Here is a 14501-nt window from a genome sequence, read left to right on the forward strand (position 1 = left end):
TTTAGCACACCCTGAAAATACCATATTCTAGATAATATAATCTGATACATTAATTATTTCTCTTACATGTTATGTAAGATTATTTAGCACACCCTGAAAATACCATATTCTAGATAATATAATCTGATAATACATTAATTATTTCTCTTACATGTTATATAAGATTATTTAGTAATAAGATTTAATAAACTTATTATTTAGAGATCCCATGCTCATGTGGTCAGAGATATTTTCCTTTATCAGATTATGAATCTGATCATGTAATTAAATAGGTGGCTGCATGAGTGGTGACTCACCTAGGAACTTTTTTCACAAAGCAGAGTTGCCAATGTGGATATGAAGAAAATATTTGTATAACCACTTTGAAAAAATATTCCTGCTGCAATATATGAAAGCTGTGTTGCAGTGTACTGAAAGCACATCCTCAAAGTTATTGTTTCAACAGGTTTTTGTCTCTTGAAGGTAGAGATAGTTTCAGGAGGAGCAAGTTTGACTTGAACAGAATTTCTCTGGAGGGATGTTACATTGAAAAGTACCAGACACAGCATGCTGATCTGGAAAGAGCATGTTTATACCAGCACAGCAACTCTCAGAGGAATTACACCATTTAGATGTATGATATCAATATAAATTAGCATTTTTCCTAAAAAATGGATAATGTCAGAAAAACTTGAGTTTTCGATTCAGTGGATAAAGCTGCATCCATGAAGACTGCACAAAATCAGTTGGAGAACTTGCTGTTTTAACAGGAGTGCATTCTGGGCTAGATTTATTTTCAGCAATTTTTATGTGGTGCTGATATACTGTTTCTTGCAATGTGGATGCATCAGCCATCTTGTCATTTTCAGATGTAGCCCACTGCCACCTCAGTCTCTCTGTGAAGTCCTGGTAGCAGTAGCACTATTGAAATCCTTGTAGTTGTTTTGCGGTCAAATGTTTCAAGCCATATTTAATCATCAAGTGAGCTACCAGATAAAATACTTTTTTGTATTTTCATTTTCTGAACCTTTGCACAAAAGATTAGAAGCCACATTTTTCCTGCTGAAACAATTTTCTGGTCACACAAATTATTCTGAGGGCACATTGTATTCTTAGTTTACAAGTAAGCTAATTTTCTAATTTAAACTACAGTACTTTTATTCCTCCTATAAATCATCCTGTTAATTCTACTTTAAATTATCCTTTTCTGATGTCACAGTGATGATGGCATTAGCCTGAGAAAGTAGTCTGTGCCATTCTAGCATGGTAGAATGAAACTGGTGGGGGGAATCCGTATTTTGTTTTCTGTTCAATGGGAATTGTAGAAAGATACAAAACTGAAATTGTATACTGGTGAAGTTAGCTGTATCTTGTAGGAGAAAATTCCTTCGCTGTGTAGCTTCTGGTGTCCATCTGGATATGAATATATAAATGTCAATGTGTATATGTGATGTAATATTCAGTAATTGAGATTCTAGAAAAGAGATGTTGGAAAATGACTTGACTGCATTAGTCGCCAATTTCCTCTACTTTACAGGAGCTCTTCTGAAGTTCATTTACAGTAAAGATTTTTAGTCCTGCATTTTCCATTTTTTTTGTTTTTGCCTTCCAGTATCTGAGGACTGTTGAAAAGCCAACAAAATGGTATCAATTCAGTGCTCATCTTAGGTGAAACCACCTTCTTGGTTTATCAATACTGGTTGTTTCTGCATAATAGCACAGAGGAGCTGAAGTTGCCGGCAACCTATGCAAAGGAAAAGTTCGTTTTTATAGTTTTTCACTGAATTATGAAATACCATTAGTAGCAATCACAGCCAGAACAATTTTAAAATAGTTCCCGTTTCAATGTAAAATGAAGAGTTGTTTGCTGCAAAAATATTTTCTTGTTTTCTAGGCTGTCTGTGATTCTGCACGTTCATTGTGTGCTTGGGATCTGGTGTGACTTGAGTAAGAGCTGGCATAAATCATTGCTTAATTCCAGGATATTTGGTCTGTATTCAACCAATTCGTAGAAGGTGCTACCTCCTCCTCCAGTTTTTCAAAATTCAGTTCTATTTAATCCTGCTGCTGCAAGAATAAGGGATCCTAATATGACATGTATAACTGCTTATTCCCAATCATAACTGTTGTATAGGACAGATCTGTTAACAGTCTCTGAAAGATAGTCTTCCTGAGTAAAGATGGACATGCAGGAAGGACTAATCTCTAAATTTCTATTGTGAAGGGATTCAAGTATGACAGCCAGTGTCATGTGGACAGCAAATAGGATATGGATCGAAGCTAATGCAGTCATTCCCATTTTAAATTTGGTGTGACACACTTTCATCTGTGTAATTAAGCTTTTCAAGTATGGAGGAGCACAGTAGGCAACAAAATGATCTTAAAACATCTTTTCTCTCGTCCCTTTCTTTGCTTTGTTCCCTCCTCCTTCACAGCTCCCCTTTTCTTTTACTCTTCCTCCTCTCTCTCTTCCCTGCTCTCTCCCACTCCCAGCAAAAATTCCTGCTCTGGTTATGAGCTAAATCTTATTGACACATCAATAAACAGATAAGAGTTGATTGGTAAGAGACACAGCCAGTGTGCTGTGACCACCACTTGTTAGGTACACTCTATTTCTGCCACTGCTTTCTGTCTTCTGCATGCTATCTGTAAGAGCAAGTTGGCTCTTACCTGACACTGCAGTGCTATCATCTTAAGAGTAGGTGAAGTCCAAGTTGGGATATGCACAGCAGTCAGCACCAGGGAACTTCAGATGTTGGCTTCACAAGGTACATTACCATAAGTCAGTTAACTGAGATGAAAAACAATTCCTCTTGAATTTCCTTCACTGCTGTGCAGCCACTAACAAGAAAACAAGAGTCTCCTCTGAGTTTGAACACACAGTATGTTTGTGTGTTTGAGGATTTTCATCCCAAATCAGCCTCAAGATCTGTAGGTCTGAAAATGTCTGTCATAACTTTTTTCCCCTTAGTTTTTTCTAAACATTTTACAGGAAAGGAAGTACTTCAAGGAAGTCCTTTAAAGGACTTAAAGTATAAATATGTTTAATTGTTTCTATGGTCCAGTGTTTCCCATAACTACTTCTGTGGGAAAGCACAGTCTAATCTGTTAACTGATCCAAGGAAATACTGTTTAAATAGATTCATTAATTTGTGTTTGCCAGTAACATAATTTTTTGTTCATTCCCTTTGAACTATGTTCTGTTCTTTCTTCATTTAAATACACTCAGTTCAAGAGTTAATTTGTAGACACTTTCAGAATTACCATTTAGTAGAAAAATCTATTGTGGCTTTACAAAGTAAAAATGTGCTGTTTATACTAGTTTCAAGTAGACCTGTTGTGTGAAATAAAAAACTACAGTAAGATTTTCTTTTGTGATATCTCAGTTTAAAAAGTTCTTCTTTGTCTAATGCTTCATAGTGATGTTGCTTCTATTTAAAGCATTGAGTTTGATCTTGGCTTTGATCTAAAGCTTTTGATCTTGAAAGAAGGATGTTGTGGCTGTAAAACAAAAAGGCTAGGAGAGATTTTTTTTTTGCAAGTGATAAAGGGATACTCTCAAGATTTAATAGTCACTTATTGGATCTTTATTTACTTAAATGTCTTTACAAAGTACATCTAATTCTATATATTGAGGGTTTGCTTATACACATGCTTTAATGCTCCCTATTCTTTAGCTAGAGCTGAGATTTCCTTTTGAAGCTTTCACAGAATATAGCAATCTGAGTATAAATAATTTTCTAAAGAGTATGAATAATTTCTAAAATACAATACTTTAGTAACATCATTTTAACTATAACAAGTATGATGCACTCTATCCTTTGCTGCCTCTTGTTTTTTAAGTAAAAACACAAAAGCACTTGATAAAATCCTAACTTAGGAATTAATAGTATTTGGATTTGGCATAGTTGACATAAGAAGGGCACAAGAGTACCTGATGAAGTCCCACACCTTAATTTAATGACCTGCTCACAGCATGTTGTAGAATAAATAAAGCCTATAGCCAAGGCTTTATTTATCGATAATGGGCTTGGTGTGGTACGGTATACCTACAAAGCTGCTTTGGATCTTGCTTTTAAGGTGCATTTCAGACCCTCCAAGGTAGCGTAGTTGCTGGATTCTGGACGTGACAGCAAGTACCAAGGCCAGTGCTGTAGCAGTTGGTGGTGATCATCTTTGAACTATCCCCACTAGGCCGTTCCTCTGTCCGTAAAGACCTGTGACAGAGTATGTTCATAGTCAGGGTCTCGAAGAGAGAGCGTATGTCTAATAATGAGGCTGTAAACCGTGACGAGCATGGATGTGGAGCGCGGAGGGAGAGAGCGCCGGCCGGGCCGGGCCGGGCCGGGCCGTGCTGTGCTGTGCTCCGCACCTGCGGGGTGGGGCGAATGGTGCCGAGCCGACCGAGCCGGGCCGGGCCGGGCCGGGCCGAGCCGAGCCGAGCCGAGCCGAGCCGATCCGGGCCGGGCCCGCGGCCGCCCCGCTGGGGGTGTCTCAGGCGCGGCGCCCCGGCCGGGCCGCCCCGGAGCCGGCGGGCCCTGACGTCTTTAAGGCAGGCTCCTCCTCTCCGCGGGGCTCCGGGGGCCGGGGCGCGGGGGCGGGAGACCCTGAGGAGGTGTTTCATTTCCTAGCGAGGGCTGCGGTGTGCCGCTCCCGAGCCCGGGGACGGCCGCGTGGCGTGGGACGGAACGGGGCGAGGCGGAAAGGAGCGGGCGCGGCTCCGGGGGCTAGCGGCGGTCGGACCTCGCTTCTCCTGCGCTGCCGCCTCGGGGCCCCGGGGAGCAGAGCGCATCGCGGATCCTCCGCGGGCGATCCCGCCTCACCGTGCGCTTTCTGCCCTGTGTAGCCCCTGCTGGAGGAGGGAGAGACGTGGAAGGACTGTCAGCTCGTCCAGCAAGTGAGCGGCGAGGTGAGGAGGAAACCTTTCACAGCTGTTACGTTGCTCCCGCTTCTTCCCCTTGCAGACCTGCTCCTGGAGTTTTCTACCTGACACACCATCCCCACCCTGCCACTCTTTTGCTTTAAAAAGGAAGTGCTTTTGTATTAAGAATAAAAATATTAGTATGGAGGAAAAAAAACAAACAAAAACCACCAAACGGTACTACTTTAATCAATAATAACAACCACGCCATCCAAATTTGGCTTTGGTAGCCTGGAACAGTGTTCGAGTGGGTGGCTGGAAATAAATCTCTTACTTGAAATAGAAGTGTAAGGGATAAAGCGCAGTGGTTTTTTCATACTGCAGTGATAACTTCCTATTTTGCAACCTGGTTTGACATCAAAATGTTCTTTGTGAAAAAGCACTTAAACCAGAAGCTCTAAGATGAAGAACATCACCTCACACTTTGATCATGTGCAAGTAATAACCAGATTACCTCAGACCACATCACTTTAGAGAGGAAAAGTGTTTTTTTCTTTCCAGTGAAGCAGTGAAAAAAGTTGTCTTGAGACTCTTTATAGCTCTTTACTAATGCTGAGTAACAGCATTAGTAAAAGTACAGTCGGGTTGCATCTTCTACCTAAAAAATCACCATGATTTTGAACTCCAGGTCACAAAATGGATTCAGACAAACCGGAGGATCAGAAAAAGCAGCAAAAAGAAAATGAAGCAGGATGAAGTTGTTTTCCAGCAGGTAAGCAATCATGATGTCAGTTTGTGTATGGGACAAAGGGCAGAAGATTCAAAATGCTTTCTGATTATGTCTTCTTAAGCTTGGTAGAGATGTTATTTAGTGTCTTCAACATGATAATAGTAAATGGATGTTACAGATAAGGTTTCAGAGTCAGTATGTAGATACAATGGCAAGAAATTAATAACCTCTTTAGACGTCTGTATTCAGGAGACAAAATTTTCATGTATTTGTATTTAACTGGGACATTCTCAGAAAGAAAGCAAAGGATGCTTTCATCAGAGAAATACAGCCCTTGAGAGCTTTTGACAGGACCTGAAGCACTTTTTTCAGATACTGGTAGGTGAGAGACAGTTCTTATGGTAGATATTGGAACAATAATATATGTGATGTGCTTGTTGAAAAAAAATATTTGGACTATGTTGTTGACTCTTCATTCAGATGGTGAATTCAGAAATCATCTGTCTGTAGTATAGATTTCAGTTAATGAAAATGTGATGATTATTTTAAAAATTACTACAGAAGATTTTAAAGCCTGAATACAACCAAATTTTAACTGGTTTTAAACCAGTGAATTTTGATTAATCTATTGTGAAAGACCTGTTCTATAAGGTTGCGTTGACCATTTAAATTGCAATGTAGAGAGGTAAGTTGTTAACTGATACTAAATAACTGTGTTCTGTCTCTTAAGGGAAAAAAAAGGTGAATAAAGATGCACTTCCAAATGCATTATTAGAACTGTGATATTTTTTTTTTGCTTGCTTTGGTTTTGAAAACAAATTTATTATTGTATTTTAAAGCTCTTGTTACTTTTGAAGGATTAAAAGAGTAGTGTGTTGGTTTGCTGTTTCAACAGTGCTTCTAAAATGCATCATGAATCATTGCAGTTTCTGTAGCCAAATTCTTGATAGCATGACTGCCAGCTCCTGGGATATGTTGCCTTAGTATGGGCATTGCAAGTATATGACAAATGTCCACAAAGTACATTGTTGTGGGTGGATGATTTACCAGCTCCATGCTTAGCTAAAAATTGCCAAATAGCATCCTTTAATTCACGACTTTTCTTTTGTAACTGGAATACATAATTTAGGAAAGATGTTCTCTGTTGTTGTGCTTTAGAATTGTGTGATCTAAATAGAGATAGCATAAACTGTTTCACCAGGTAATTCCATTTCTGTTCATCTATCTGTATGTGAATGTGTGTTTGTGTGCATGTGTAGCATTTGATTTGTATTTGATTGTAGCATTTGCAATCATTTTATGCTAAGATGAAGAAGATTTTTGTAAGATAAAAATTGTATTGCCTTGGGAATTTATGAGCAAAATGCATTGGTGGTACAAATAACCCTAGTACAAACTAGACTGCATGCATTTTGAAGCACTTTTTAAATGGCGCAAAGTAGATCCTCTGTTACACCTTGAACAGCAGGTTTAAAAGTGCTTTATGCTGTTATACCAATCCTACTCTCTTTTTATAGGAAAAAGCTTCATTAGTGCAAAATTCCTTCGTACTGATAAAACTCATTTTCTGCTGAGGATGTTGTTCTCCAAGTGTTCCACAGTTTGTGAGAGAGAACTTCAGCATGTACCTTGCAGTGATAGAAATGCAAAACCTGATGTGTAAACATAAGATATACTCGTTGTTTCAAACAGTAATTCTAGAGCAAGGTCTGTGAGTAGACACATGAATTAAAATTGAAGGCAAGCATAACCATTGTATTCTAATATCTATAATTAATTCATGGAGATCCAGGGCAGATTCACAGCACTGCATTTGCAAGGTACTTAACCGCATGGGAGGGAAGAGGCGTAGCAATAATCTTATATTTGATAGTAAACCACTAACTATTCACTGAGATTGGAATTTATGTTGTCTAGAAAGTTTGACCATGGCAATGGTGACATTTTCAGTAATGTTACAGATAAGAGAATAGAGGAGGAAAAGAGTAAGGGACCTACCTCCCTGGTGCTAGCAGAGCTTTATTATTTGGTTTCAGAGTTGGTTGCACTAGGTTTCCAACTTTGACTTACCAGTGCAATTCCTGCTCAGTGTAGGTGGTGCTAACCTCTGTTGCATGAGAATTACTGAATTATTATTATTGAAGTTGTGTCTGCTTATAGAAGAAATAGCAATGTACAGAAGTTAAAATGGCATTATAAAAAAGTTAAAGTATCTTCAGAAATAAACAAGAGAACAAGAAAGAGAAAAGCATGTAGTGGAAAAGTAAGGCTACCTTGAAGATAGCAGAGAAATAGAAATAAAGATGTGGAGTGAGAAGAGGGAGGTGAGAAAGCAAGCAATAATAAACACAAAAGTCAGAGAGTTGGTAGCAGCTCATATTACAACTGTGATTAAAATAAGGATGCTAATGTATTTTGCTGCAGTTATAAAACTGAGCTTTGCTTTGATCTTGCTTATCCTTTCAAAACAAGCACCAGCTTATTAAATATAGCTTCTAAATTTTCAAAACAAGCACTAACTTTTTATATGTAGCTTCTAAACTTCCATCTCTGCCTGTGCTGTTGGACTTTCCACTAAGCTTTCATGTGCCTGTTCTGTCCAGTTTTCCTCTATTATTTTTCTTCTTTGTGATAGAAAATCCTATTTCTAATACAAGATGGATGACTTTGCTGTACTGAGTCACTGCCAAATCAAAGCAACTGCATCTGAGTACAGAATCTAGGACAGAAAGATAACTGTATGGAATAAATGAAACTGAATGGTGAAGGAAATATTGCTGACAGCTGCCGAGGAATTGCTTATTGAAAAAAGTTGCCTTCTGAACAGTTAAGTTTGTAGGAGCTGACTTTACATCCACTTATATGTATTTAAATAACATTTGGGGGATACTGTGTGCTGGATGAAACTACGTTACTGTAGTGTTAACTGTGCTCAAGAGTGGGGAAGCTTGTGTAGAAAGGTATGGTGCTGCTTTCCAGTGTGGATCCACACGGTGGATTACAGCAGTGGAACAGAATCAATGTGTGAGAAAGACTTCTAGCCAAATAGCTGAAGGTTCTCATACTTTAACTCTTATTTATTTAGGGGTTTTTTTGTTTGTTTTTAAGCTTTTTAAAATTTCTAACCTTTTTGCTCTTCTATCTCTGAAACTCCTTATATTTTCTTAACACCTTTTATGCTAATTTTTTCTTTCCTACTTCTTTTTCATACCTTATGTCTCTCGCTGTCTTCTTTTGACTCTTTTGGTCACCTTCAGTACTGTTCATTGCTTTCTATTTACTTTCAGTCTCTCTATCTGTTTGAAAGAAATAAAAAATCAAGTTGAAAAATTAAAAAAAAAAGTTACCTTTTGTTCACCATGTTTTCTGCTTATAATTTTCTGTAGCTACTCTTCTTACAATATGTGTACACACACAAATTTAAACGCATTCACTTTATGCATTTCTACTTTTGTCCTCCTTTCTGTTCTTGTTTTCTATTTTTTACTCCTCATTTAATATTATGCTCTTCACGTTGTCATGTATCTAGTCAGCACATTTAGCAGTAAATAGGTGTATCAATACAGAATGCCGTTAGTATATGAAATTTAGAGAAGGTGTAACATAGTTGGTAAGAATTACTTGGTTCAAATAAGCGTTGTTTTATAATGAAGAGTATAATAGAACTGTTAGGTGGTGGTGTTGTGATGATGATGATGTTTGGTTTAATAGTTGACTGTGTCTGCTTGAAAAAAGATTCCATTATCCTATCCTCTGTATTAGGCAGAAGAAAATTATCTTCTAGTCAGACTAGTGGAATTGTGGTGTGTGATCTGTATCTGCTGTGGTGAAACATCTTTTCATTTTGAGACTAATTCACTTTTACATGACATTCTATGTCAAAACATAAAAGCCGATTTGAAAATATTCCAGTGTTATAAAATGTATCATCAGATGACATAAAAAGGATACACAGGATTTAGGAAAAACATTGAAATAAGCATGAATATATATTCACACTAGATAAGGAACATGTTTCCTGCATATGATCAAAAGTGCCTTTAACTGTTTCAGTTTTCGTTTGAGTGTATACTGAAACTCTGGGGAGTGATTCAACTTTTCCAGAATAATTTATGCTGCTTTCTCAGAAATACAGTTTTCTTGTGTTTAAAATTTGTCTGCTAACCACTACCAATGTGACTTTGAATTTTTTCCTATTGGTTGTTGCTATTGATTCTTTGTGTCACTCCAGAGATTTACAATTGTAAGTATTTGAGCTTTGTTAATAACTTGAGCAAAAATTACTTGATATAGCTTTTAAGTTTCTAATAAAAAATAAAAAACCCAAATCAGTTGTGGGTGATGCTAATGCTAAATGCTGTCTTTGCCCTTTAATAATTAATTCACTGCCAAAAGTGAAACACAAGAAACAAATCTTGTAATTCTCTAAAACGAGTTGTCTTGTTATACTGCAAGTAGAAAATATTTCAGAGTTGCATAAAAAAATACTGATAAAGTACATGTAGTATTATAGAGCTGTTAGTTAACTAGGATATTTATTCAGGATGGTGTGCTTCTGCTAATTCAGGTAACAACTATTAACATATAATGCATAAAAATTACATTAAATCTTTAATTGGCATGTATTTTTTGTTTGTCAAAATGAGTATTTTTATTTGAACCTACCAAACTAAGGATCAAAACAAGGATCAAATCTGAAATAATCTGTTGATTTTGTGCAGTACTTAACAGCTAAAAGAAACATGGCAAGAAGTCCTAAACTGTTATTCAGTGATGTTTGAGTGGTGTTATTTGCTGTACCAAGTTCTGTTAATTTCACAGAACTTTCTAAAAACCCTGTAAACTGGCCTTCACTGATTGCAGAATATGTTAAATTCTTTTCTCATTCAGAAATTTGAATGGAAAATTTTTCCCAGCTCAAGTACAAGACCTGCCATAAATGTTGTTAAGCTCTCTGGGAAATAGACACTGTCATTTAAAAGCTTTTTTTATGAGTACATAAGAATATAATTTCAGGCCACTGGAATAAAGTAATTTTAGTATTTATTGCTCCATCCTCAAAAGAGTATTTGTGAATTGTTTGGAAACTTTTTAATTGTGCTGTTCTAAAGAGCTGCAGTTTTTTAGGATAGCGCTGCTTCAGAATTCACCTAAGAAACATTTAATAGAATAAGAAAATACTTGTGTCTGTGTAAAAGAAAAAAAACCAAAACAACAAAACCAAACCAGAGTGAATTTTTTGGTTTGGTAATTAATTTTTTTTTTTTTTTAATAGTCCAGTTCTGACCACATCAGCTGTATCTTATTTCTAGTATTAGTATGCCAGGATCATAGTTTTCTTTTTAATGGCACCCAGTATCTCTTAGCAAGGAATTGTTGTATCCATTTCATATGGAGCCTCTCAGATAGATATTAAGTTGTTAAAGGGTGAATGTGCTCATTACACCACATTAAGGCCACATTTTTAGATCAATCAAGCAACTTACCACCATGCATATGCTAATGATTCTGCTCCCTTTCTGACTCTGAGATGACCATCTCTAAATTGGAAGATCTCATGCCAGCATTGCTATGTATTGAAATGGTTTAAAGTTTGCAGATATTTACATCACTGTTAATTATAATTGTCCAAGCAAGCAACTGCCATGTGCAATTGTAGATTAAGGTCACTTTGTTGTAAAAGACAAGGTTTGTCCAGAAAGGCAGAAAAAGGCAGTTTTAGTTAGAGGGGTTTGTTGCTTTTGATTTGTAGGAAGATTTAGTTACACATTTGTGATGGAGCACTGTTTGGCTATCAGTCTCACTGGAGGCATTTTAAGGTGATGTTTGTGTATGTTATCATGTGATGCTGTCTATAACTACATTACTGGGATTGACTACTGCCACTAACTTGTTCAGTCTGCTGTTGACTATCCTATTTTTGGTGGTTGAAACATGATGATTCATACCTTAGCTTAATAAAAATAAGTTTTGTCTTTAATGAAACAGGAAATGGAAAATGTGAGAACAGTTTTACTCTTTCCAAAATAAAAAGAAAAACCAAAAAGCATTTGATTATTTTTAATACTTCTCAAGTCTATGTCCCCAGTGTTTACACAGTGAATTCTGAGTGGTGATATAGTGAGTTCTGGAAGCAGAAAGAAGTCTGTCCCTCTCTGGGCATTTGCAATTGGAGCAGCATACCACATTTGGAAAAAAGTAGTGCACTGCATTCAAACACTCCATAAGTTTTTTCCTACAGAGTTTTCCTATGGATTTTTTTATTAGCTGAGAATATACACTTGTGCATGCCAGCTGAATAATCTACTTGATTTAAATGTCCCCAGGTTCTTCTTGACTGTATTACTATAATGACTCCTAAAGAGGTTTGTTGGTCTGCTGGCTCGAATGTGTGCTTTATTTCAGTTTTACATGTGTTTTATTTCAGTCTTATATTTATTACACGTTGTCAGAAATAGGCTTAACTATTTTTTTGATGACCGTTCTTAGCTATTGTCCTCATTGTATGTCTATTTTCAGTTTGGATTATGTTCACGTGCTATATAGTAAAAGCACATGTGTTGTAGTCTGTAAGTGTAGACATTTTTTTTCAGAAATATGTGGGCTCGGAAAGTTAGGCTAGACCTTTTGCAAAGCCTGGTAAAAAGGTTTTGGTAGTTCTCAATCTGTTTTTTCATGGACACAGTACTAAAAGTAATCGTGGGTACAACTTAAAATACTGTCATTCTCTCCCCACCCAGAGTCCCCTAAGAAGCTCTTTTAGAGCAGGAAGGTAGCTTACAGTTGAAAGCAAATGCATTCTTTGTTGCTTTAACTAAATGGTGTGTGTAAATTGTATCATACTCATTTGGTCTGTGATGCATGTTCTCTTGTGCTACTTTTCGTGTGGGCGCAAACCAAGTTAACTGATCACAATTGTCTAACTCACCACATCAAATGCTTCATGTGCAGGTTTTTTGAAACCTATGCCAGCATTTGAAATTAGACTACTTCCTAACATGACTCTGTGTGTGTGTGTGTACGTACATATATACTTAAATTTCCATAGTTTTGATTAAAAAATTATTACCAGTGACAATTTGCTTAATTAACTTAAAGATTTTTTTTTTTTTGTCCTGTGCTGGAGCTCATAATGATTTTTTAAGAAAAGCTTTTATTTTTATCTGGGAAAATTGCTGATGAAAAGAAAGGCTGGGCAATTATGTTGCTCTGGATATCTTCTTTGCTTTTCTGCCTTAAATTTAGGCATCTATTGGACATTTTTAATTAAAGTTATTAGACCGCTACATTGACCATGTTCGTTTAAGAGATGCTGTGGGGAAAGCCCACAGAAAAGTGATGGAGATGTGTGAGCTCCATCATTTTTGGTAATCTTAACAGATGTGTAAGGAGGAAGATGATATTACTGTCCCAACCACAGGAACCATTTTTTTGCCACTTTGAGTCTGTGAGATGGTTTGGGCATGAGACACAAGTTCCTTGCTGAAATTGAATTTCATTACTCTTGCTTCTTAAAAAATCTTATGTTTTGAGTTTATGAACTATATTCTCTGTATTCTTCAGTCTACATGCCCTAAATCAGCTGGACATCATGTCATGAGTTTATTTAGCAGTTGTTTATTTCTTCACTCATGCCTGAAATACCTGAGAAAAAAGGGGTCTTAGGACTTGGCATGGAACACTGATGAGGGTCGCATGTTCTCTCATTTACATTGCAAAAGAAAATGAAATTCAGCAAGAGAGTATTAAATGTTTCCATGCTCAAGCTCCTGTTTATTTCAAAGAAAAAATGACATGTGTAGTGCCAGTTATGCAGTAACTGTAGTTGTCTTGTTTTTGTTTAACTTGATTTCTCTGTCTTGGCTGTACTTCTGAGGAACATGGTAAAGCTATTAATATATTAAAATGCTTTGCTGAACCAGGCCTTAGTCATTCATCCTGAAGATTTACTTTCCAAGTAATCACTTCCTCATTGAAGAGGAGATTTGCTTTCTCCTAATATTGCCCTGAGAATTTTTTTCTGGGAGATATATGTCAATATTTTAAAATGTATCTATTTATTTTTATATCTAAGTCTTACAGCGTAGATGACACCTTTGGGAGAGGGCAGATAATGTTTGAGGGACAATAACTGTGGAATCAATTTGTAGAAAGCTCAGTTTCCTTTTACGTCCTGCAATTTCCTCACTCTTCTTTTGTCTGTTAAAGAGAGACTGCTTATTAAAGCAACAGTAGGTTCCCTTCTGAGTGTATGCCAGTTCATACAAGATGAAATTGTTAGTTTACCACCCAAATTTACCTTTATTGTGGCTTGAAAAATGTGGTCTATTTCTTCACAGCAAATTTTAACCTGAGTAAACCACCTAGATTTTCAAATGCTTCCAGAAGGAAGTAAAAAAAAAATTGAATTTTATCTGTTGTGAAATACAAGCAACACTTGTATTCAGATTCAGGACAAGTGATTGCATGAAGGGTTTGGAAGCCAATGAGAGTGATTTCAGCTTACCTGATTTTATAGATGGGAATATGTGAAAGGAAGGTGCATTTTTAGTCTCTTCATGGTTAATATAATTAATATACCATACTTTTGTTTTAATATCCCTCCCCTTATTTTGTAACATCTGTAATATTTTTCAAGGAATTAAACATTTGCTCTTACTTGAAAAACTACTGTGCTTATTTATAAATACAGGAGAGGAGATGTAACTGACAACAAAATGGCTTGTCTATAGTATTTCCATTGCTCCCAATTTTACAGCAGCTCAGAGTGGCATAAAAGAAGCTGGGAAATTTGAGATACTTCAGAAGATACTACCTAGTAGCGTGAAAATATAGTTTTTATGCAACTCAGTGTTTACAAAATACCTTCTACTAAACAAGTGCCAAGTACTTTGTATATAAGGACCTCATCACCATTGTGTGAGATACCTC

At 36.7% G+C, this 14501-nt stretch overlaps 1 protein-coding gene across 14 annotated transcripts in view; it reads left to right on the forward strand.

The window, feature by feature from the left end:
- AOPEP (aminopeptidase O (putative)) overlaps positions 1-14501 on the forward strand; it is a 204205-nt gene that overhangs the window by 116456 nt on the left and 73248 nt on the right. For 13 of the 14 annotated variants that reach the window (XR_004500435.1, XR_004500434.1, XR_004500436.1 and 10 more), the window contains 2 exons: positions 4826-4888; positions 5529-5612. The exons of the other annotated variant lie outside the window; for it this stretch is intronic. Coding sequence is in view for 7 of the 13 variants with exons in the window: in XM_015653218.3 (XP_015508704.1) it covers positions 4826-4888; positions 5529-5612 (147 nt within the window). In the remaining 6 variants the exon portion in view is untranslated. The remainder of the gene's footprint in view (positions 1-4825; positions 4889-5528; positions 5613-14501) is intronic. 14 annotated transcript variants of the gene reach the window in all.

Source organism: Parus major, chromosome Z (genome assembly GCF_001522545.3).
Source record: "Parus major isolate Abel chromosome Z, Parus_major1.1, whole genome shotgun sequence".
In the NCBI taxonomy this organism is placed as follows: domain Eukaryota; kingdom Metazoa; phylum Chordata; class Aves; order Passeriformes; family Paridae; genus Parus; species Parus major.